Here is an 8,574-nt window from a genome sequence, read left to right on the forward strand (position 1 = left end):
GAAAAGATATTTTCCAATCAGGAAAATACAAATTAAAACAGTAATGATAGAACGTTCCATCATGGGATGGGCACATTAATTTTAGAGATTGATAATATCCATCTTTAGCGAAAGGGGAAACATTCACTCTCCTGTGCCTTAAGTATGAATGGAAACTGACTCCGCTTTGGGGAGGAATGCTCTTTGATCGTACTCATGCAAAATTATTGAACTTGTGTGTCCTTCGATGACTGTCCTGCCCTCAGCCACTCCTAGGAAGCCAGCTGCAGAAATGTTCCAGAGTGCCCGCCCCCAGGCCCCCACACACATGCAGGACTGCCGCCAGGCTGACGGGTCTGAAACAGCCTAAAACCGGATGCTGGTTAGGAAACCTAGGTCACAGCCGCACAGAGCACACGCAGGAACGTCACATGATGACTAGCTCTGGGAATGGATGGAGAAAGTTTGTCAAGGTGTGTAATTTTTTTTAAATGTGGACTCTTAACAATATATATAAGGTCTCATTTATTTTTAAAAATCATAACATTGCATCAAAAACTGGGGATGTACTGTATGGTGACTAATATAACAAAATAAAAATTATTTTAAAAAAAGAAGGAAGAAAAATCATAAAGACGTTTTACTTACGGATGCCAACGGATTACGCCTGGGGGCAAAGCAGCACTGGTGGTAGGGGTGTGGTTGAGAGGAGGGAATCTTTCTATGCATTTCTGAATATTTTCAGTAAATCACAACAAGAATGTATTCAGATATTGCCTGAAATTTTTTTTCAAAAATGTTTAAAGAAAAAAACACAGATGATGAACATGTAATACTCTGGTAAGCAATTTTTAGGGCCATTAAAAAAAAGAAGAAGAAGAAAAAGAAAGCTAAATTGGAACACTGTACGTGGGTCCTTCCTACTGTCAGCCTACACGGCATGTTTCAGCTCCTTCCTTACAGCAGGCCCACTTTACAGATGAGGAAACTGAGGCCTCAGGCCCAGGCCCTTTCCCCGTGCCCCTGCACTAGTGACGTAGTAAAAACCATCAGCCTCCGCTCTGGGGAGACTGCTGATGGAATTAATTCCAGGAGGCCCTGCCCTCCCACCCACCCTCAACCCCCCAGCGTCACCCAGAAAAGAGAACAGAGCCAGCTCACATTTGGGCAAATTTAATCCCAGCTATCCTGGTCCCTAATTCCAGAGCCTTTCTAGGCCACACTTCCCTTCTCCTGGTCACCCAAGGCCTCGTCATCCACCATATCCCTCCCCACTGGGACACCAGTGCAGAGCCCTGTCTCCCAGGGGCCACTCTTTCCCCACCTTGACTCTTGTTGAATACAGACACATGACCTTGGTCTAACCTTGATCTGGGCCCATACAGCAAAGGCAAAGCAGGAAGAAGAAGAGACAAGGGAGATCAGGGACTCATCTGGGGCCGCAGCAGCCAGAACAGGAGTAGGAGCCAGGCGGAGGTTTGGGGGCCTGAGAGCACCCCACTGCTTATTTGCTTCTTGATCCATTTGCTGTATTTGGTGACGCGGGAGTACACGCCTGGATTCTCTGCTCTGGCACAGGCCTTTTCCCAGGACAACACCCCAGCCAGAATCCATCTGCCCTCGACTTCACAAGCCAATGGGCCCCCAGAATCCCCCTAGGAAAAGAGAGAGGAATAATGGAAGCTCTGGGCCCCACCAGGAGCCAGGATCCCAGAGGACCCAGAATGCCTGCCCTCTGACTTCTCCTGGAAGATTCTTTCACTTCCTGAGGATCTCACTACATCCTTCCACTCCTCAGTTGTAGACCCTTCCCAGAGTACCAGGCAAAATCAAAGTCACAGGGGGAGGAAGGTGGGTGCAGAGCCCTGCCTGGTGATGCTGACAGAGAGGGAAGCCAAGCAACTACAGCCCTCCCCCGGGGACCCCCCCAGCCCCACCCTGGGGGCCGCTCCCAACAGAGAAGCGGTCAGAACCGCCCAGAAACTCACAGAGCACAAGTTTTCTCCATAATTGGTGGCACAGACCATGTCCCCCAGGACAAGGGGGACAATGTGGGGGATGGGGGACCTTTTGCGGTAAATCTGGTCACACTTCTTGTTGTCCATGATAAACACCTCGGCCTCCTGCAGCTCGGCGGTCAGCGTGGAGTTCCCTGTGGAAGAGCCCAGTGGGGTGAGAGAGGACGCCTCGCTCCACTCAGCCCTGGCCTCTTCCCAGGGGCCTGTCCCCTCCATTTTTGAGACTCAGCCAAGCCACACCCCTTCACACCCCCATGCCCTCCTTCCCCCGTCTGTCCCCCTGCGGTGGGGACCATGTCTGGCAAGCCCCTCACCCTCTCAGGCTCCGTTTCCGGATCCCTTTCTCTGGGAGGCTTTGGCTTCTGAACCAAGCAGGCCACACTCCAGGTTTCAGTGCAGCCACTTACGAACTGAGACCTCAAGCACGTCCTACTTCTCTGCAGCCTCTGAGCCTTGCACTGGCTGTGTCCTGCACCTGGTCACACCCGCTCCTCCTTCTGGCCTCTCAGATAGACCCCCTGCCCAGAGCTCATCCCAGATCCCTCCCACCCTGAGGTCGAGATCACCTGACAAAGTCTCTGCCTCTTCCCGTGTCAGCCTGGGCCCCCACCCCCACTCAGCGACGAGCGCCCTGCAGGTCAGGCACGTGCTCCCCACACAAAGGGTTCGGTGTGTGGTTCGAGGCTCCCCAAGTGAATGAATGAGTGGGCGAGTAAATGTCTGATTTCCTGACTCCGAGCTTCTGCAAGAGGCAAAAGATCGTGCCCAGCCCAGGCGCTTCTAGACCTGAGTGAGGTGCCCCCAGCAAGCAGAGTGGTGTAGACCATGGAAATGGTCTCCACCTGAGGAGAGTCCTAACCCATTCAAAGAACCAGGCCCCGGATGTAACAGCCGCAAGCTTCCTGAGCGGCACCATGAAGGGGTCCAGCCGGCAAGGCCCCAGAAGGAAGGCGGCGCCCCCTCCGTGGTTCCGCACCCCCCTTCACCCAGCCGGCTCACCTGAGAAGCGCTGTTTCACCTGGCCCCAGCCAGTCACCCAGCACTGTGTCCCAACCTTCAGGTCGTAGCTGGGCTCCGGGAGGCAGATGGGCTGCACGTACTTGGTGAGGGTGGCAGGGCTGCGGAGATGGAGAAGGGCAACATCACCCATGATGAAGGTCCGGCCCCAGAACTTGGGGTGCATGATGATGTCCTTTACGGGGATCAAGGCCGCCTGCAGGGGCTTCAGCTTGGAGGTGCCGAGAATCACTGAGTACTCTTTGGTGCTACAGGAGACATAGTCACAGCCCCGGCTAGTAGACGTCGGGTTCGCGAACAGCACAATGCTGCTACCTCCGCTAAAGACCCTCTTCCCTGAGCAGAAGCCCCGCGGATCAGCCCCGCTCAGTCCCTCTTGCTAACCCAGCCTGGAGGCTCTCCGGGTCAGAGACAGGGCTGACTGCCTCCCCACTCACTGCCCAAGCTGATTCAGGGCGGCCTCTTCTGTGGGCGGTCTGTGCAGCAGGTGTCGGTATATGTGTGTGTTCTCGTGTTGGGGGGCTGGAGGGTGTGTGCTGGGTTTTCCTGCTGCCCTGCTCAGGACACGGTCTTTGCTGCTTGGGGCCCCTGGGAGACCCTGAGCAGGACTCTTCCCCATTCTGGATATCCCTTCCTATTCCCCCTCACCTCCCGACTCCCACACTGTCTCACAGAGGAGATGAGGGGGAGGGGCTAGGCCCATGGCAGCCCCGGGGTCTCCAGGCCATGGACACAGGGGCCACACTCACCCTTGGATGCAGTGGGCAGCAGTGACCACCCAGTCGAGTTCAATGAGGGCCCCTCCACAGATGTGCTCGTTCTCCAGCCGGAGGCTCACCTCCCAGGGCCAATGGCGGGTCACGTCCAAATCCTCTGACCACCAGGGTCTGCCACAAACTTCAGGAATGATGTGCCAGGGAGACACAGTGACCACATATTGGAGGATGAGAAGAACGGAGACCGAGATGCCCCCCCCACCCTGGGACAATGTGCACAAAACTGTAAAGTTGGGGGCTCGTCCCCGTTTCGAGGATGGGGAGACAGGACGAGAGAAGGACCGAGTTCTGCCCAGCGGCACTGTGCTAATCAGAAAATGGCAATGACAGAGATACAAGGCTTCAGGATGAGACATAAAGACATCACAGGGGAGAGAGAGAGAGATACTGAGACAACAGGGAGCAATCAGCAGGGAACCCCAAAACAAGGGGGAAGCATAGAAGGAGCCCCGGAACAAACCATGCATTCTCTTGTGTCTGGCCTCAGTCCCGAGGCCATGTTCCTGAGAGGCCATAACGCTTGCTACATCTCTTAGATGCAGAAGGCCTCTGTCCCCACATTACTCAGAGCTGAGAAAAGTTTCAGACTTCTGTGTCACAAATCTTTAAAACAGGCCATTGAAGAAAGAGCCTCAGCATGGAGCCCACAGAGGCCCCCCGCTCACAGCTTGCAGTCTTCGTCTGCACGAAGTTCCAACACAATCAAGTGGTACGGCTGTGTGAATGAACATGGATGCAAACATTTCTAAATAAAATATTACTCAGCGTTATATTTTGAAAAAATAATGCACCACGATTATGTAGAGATCGTCCCAGGAGTGCAAGGGTGGTCCCGCAATGGAAAAGCCCTCAGTGTATTTGCCACATAAACAGTTATTTTTCTCTAAAGAGAATGACCATAAGCTCTTCTCAATAGACATAGAAAAAGACATTTGAAAAATTCAACACATATTTATGACCAAAAAAAAACCCAGAAACAAAAACACCTCTTACTTAGTTTAGAGCAGAAAGGAAATCCTTAACTTTATAAAAGTTAGAGACCACAAACTTACCCCAAACACCAGATAACATTAAGGAAGAGGCAAAAGATTCCGTATGGTCAGAAGCCAGGAATAATGGTACTTTGTGGGAAGAGGGCAGGGGAAGTGAGAGAGCGTAAGGGAGATTTTGGGGGCTGGTATTGCTCTACTTTCTAACCAAGACAGTGACTAACATGGGTGGGTTCACTGTGTGATAATTTCTTAGGCTGGACACAAAATCTGTGTACTTTTGTGTGTGCGTATAATATGTCAACAGCTTACTTTTTAAATCAGTTACACTTCTCTACTCCAGCACAATCAACTAGAAAATATATTCGAAATAAGATATATTTTCAACAACAAAAAATCCTAAGTACCAAGAAATTAACTTATCCAACACTATGCCAGATTTCTGTGGTGATACATTTAAAACTGTAATAAAGAAAAAATAAGTAAAATTCTAATAAAGGACACTGAAAATGATCAGCATAGAGAGCCATCCCTTGCTTTCAAATAAACAACTAAACATTTCAGATGTATTTTTTCCCAAAATTAATCTATAAAGTCATTTTCCAAGTTAGAATTTTAGGAAACGTTATAAATTTACTCTAAAACTGCAGTAGAGAAACAAAAGTCCATGAATGGCTCAGTCTCTGAAAAAGTAGGACATAAAGGGACACTTGTCCTAGCAGGTGTCAAGACACGCATCAAAGCCATAACAACAAAACCAATGTGGTATTGACAAGGACAGACAAATGAGGCAATGGAAAAGAATAGAGAGTTCGTGATTGTTCTGGGGACACAACATAATTAAGGAGCCACTACCATCAGTGGGGGAAGGATGGTTGTCGAGTGGATGGTGCTGGGAAAACTGACTCACTATAAAAGAATTAAGAAAAACAAAACTGGATTCCTCCCTAGCAGCACTTGGAGACCTAAATAGGAAAGTGAAACTCTAAAGTTAACAATAGACCGTATGACATGGGGTGAGAAAGGGCTCCCTAAACAAAATCTCAAAACAAACCATAAAGCATCAAATGGATTAATTTGATTATATCAAAATCAAGGATTTTATTATTATTATTATTATTATTATTATTATTATTATTATTATTATTTTACCCCAGGAACAAAGTTAACTGGCAAAAGACAGATTGGGAGGCAATATTTGCAATAACGAAAATCAATACAAGACTCCTATTAGGAATATACAAGGACTCTAGGAAATCAACAAGAAAAAGAAAGAACCACAGATAATATGCAAAGGAGAAGGACAGGCAATTTATTAGAAGGAATTCAGGAGGCTAAAAGCACGTTGAGACATGCTAAAACCCATTAATAATGAGAAAAACGTCAATTAAATCAAGAAGCCATTTTTTATCTACTAGATGCAAAAAAAATTGGCAAAAAGATATAAAAGCTGCATTGTTGCCACAGCTGGTAGGTCTGTAACAATATTACCCCTTTACAAATGGCTGGTAGGAATACAGAGAGCTGGCCACGTTGGATTATGGACAGTAGATAAAGGCACTGTATCAAAGTACATTTCTGAAGTTGAGCAGTGGTTGATAAGTGGTAAGTGAAGTTATCAGTTGATACCGTGGGTCTCTAAGGGAATAGTCTTAGGAAAAAACATGCCTAGGTATTTAGAGATCAGGAGTCGGGCTGTGTGTTACCCTCAACTGAATCTGAAAAATTTATGCATGTGTTCCTCGACCTATCTGTATTTTTGCAGTGTTTTGTAAGTTTAAAATTATTTCCAAGTAAAAGAAGTTTTTAATGGAACTGGAGAAAAGAGGAGGAAACAGAAAGAGATCTAGAGTATATACCATTTTTGTAAGTTAAAAATACTTGCACACAAAACCGCAATATGTATTTTGACAAGAACACGCACAAGCAGAGACATACATTGAACGTAAAAGAAAGGTTGAGAGGAGGGTGAGGAGGGGAAGAGGAGTAGGGCATGACATCAGCAGGAATAACCAATTTAATCAACCGAACAATTCATAACCAATCAGGGAGGACCTATGACAAGGGAAGCCCATGAACCAGAGGTGGATCCCTGACATCTAAGGAAAAAGGCCCCTTTGAAAGCAGGCCTGTCAGTTTAAATCCCTGCTTTCTACAGACCCAGAAACACAATCTACGTGACCCTCTTCAGAGCACATCCTCCCAGGAGCTGAGGTTTTTCTGAAGCAGTGGCTCACCCTACCCACCTGGTGTGGAAGTGTTTTCTTTATAACCTGGAGGAGAAAGGGGGAACAGAGATGAAGCAAGAGATCACGAATTAGTTAATTCGATCATTCACCAAATATTCCCTAGTCTCCCACTCCATCCCCAGCCAAGGCCGGTGGGGGACAGAGTGTATCAAACAGAGAACACGCTGTCCAACAGGGGAGACGGAGGTAAACAGAACCACCTGTGTGAGATCAATGCAAGGACAAGGCCACAGGTTTTAGGGGAGCCCAGAAGTGGGGGACCCGGAGGCTCCTGAGGAGCGGGGTTATTGTGCCAGTTCTTGAAGATGAAAAGAAGGTAAAAAACAGAAAAGTGACAATGACGTTCTTTGCAAAAGAAACAGCATGGTGTAGGCCAGAGCCTCCAGAGAATTAAGGACAGGGCTGGGCTGGGCAAGAAATGATGCCATGGAGGAAAAGTCAAGGGTCGATCACGAGGGACCTCATAAGCCAGGCCGAGAAGCAAAGAGACCCTCTGGGAGGAGGGAGGCCAGCGGAAGGGTGACAGAGTCGGGCCTGGAGGGTGAAGCGTCAGTGGCAAGGTGACAAGGCTGCAGGTGGTGAGGTGCCACCAGAGCGTCTGCAGGACCGAGGCAGGAAAGGCCTCAATGAAGAAGTGGCAGTGAGAACAGACGTGGTGAGCTGGAGGTGGGATGCAGCCAGATGGCTACGTCTAGGATGACCCCCAGTTTCTGCTTGTAGAGAACAGTGGCTACTCTCCACCGCATTAGAGAACAGTAAGAGAACCCAGTTTATAGGAAGATGAGAGGCTCCGCTTTGGACCCCAGGGAGCCGAGATGTTTCTAGGTCATGCAGCAGGTGGCTGCTCTGTGAGGTGGCACCACTGTGCCCCGGGCAGGTGAGCAGAGAGCCCAGACAGCATTGCAGGGAAGGGGGGGGGGACACAGAGCGTGGCTGGCCAGAGCGTGGCTGGCCTGGGAAGCACGCGGGGAGCTGGAGAATTATCCTGAGACAGAGGAGAAACAGGGGGCATGGCCTGCGAAGCCAAGGGACTAGAAAAAATGAAAACGGAGGAAGTGGGTGAAAGGTGAGGGACGTGGCAGGAACGGACCAAGGATGAAGGGAGCCTGAGGAAGCACTGGAAGGAAGCATGAAGGGGAGGTCCGGCAGTGAGGGGGAAGGGACAGGGAGAGGATGAAGATGTCCGAGAATAGGACGGAGCGGCACAGCGCGGGGAGGGCCCGCCGTCCAGAGCAGGTGAGCTGGCTGACCGTGAACAGGAGGTAAGCCTCAGATTGCTAAAGAAACGGGGGAGGACGGTGTCAAGCGGTGGGTTGGGGGGCGGGGGGCTGGGGCTGGCAGCAGTCAAGGGGGACAGCACCCCAGGGGCTGCGTCTTTGGGATAAATGGGGCAGCTGTGAGCAGCGGGGCGCCAGGGGGAACAGAGGGCGAGGGGAGAAGAGGGAAGGTGGGATCCGGGCTTCCTCGTGTCTCAGCCACGACGCCCGCCCGCGTGGACACGGGCGGAGGTGGCTGTGCGTCAGAAGATGGCGGGTCCTCTGCACTG

The 8,574-nt window shown here is 50.1% G+C and overlaps 1 protein-coding gene across 1 annotated transcript in view; it reads right to left on the bottom strand.

The window, feature by feature from the left end:
• Positions 1–1,172: 1,172 nt before the first annotated feature.
• The window catches only part of PRSS45P, a 7,819-nt gene continuing 417 nt past the window's right edge, over positions 1,173–8,574 (bottom strand). Inside the window, exons 3-7 of the mRNA XM_034657201.1 lie at positions 7,026–7,052; positions 3,764–3,911; positions 2,997–3,262; positions 1,968–2,131; positions 1,173–1,634 (exon numbers count right to left, since the gene is read on the bottom strand). Of these exons, the coding sequence (XP_034513092.1) occupies positions 1,401–1,634; positions 1,968–2,131; positions 2,997–3,262; positions 3,764–3,911; positions 7,026–7,052 (839 nt within the window). The 3' untranslated portion in view covers positions 1,173–1,400. The remainder of the gene's footprint in view (positions 1,635–1,967; positions 2,132–2,996; positions 3,263–3,763; positions 3,912–7,025; positions 7,053–8,574) is intronic.

The sequence above is a fragment of the Ailuropoda melanoleuca genome, chromosome 4, assembly GCF_002007445.2.
Source record: "Ailuropoda melanoleuca isolate Jingjing chromosome 4, ASM200744v2, whole genome shotgun sequence".
NCBI lineage: Eukaryota > Metazoa > Chordata > Mammalia > Carnivora > Ursidae > Ailuropoda > Ailuropoda melanoleuca.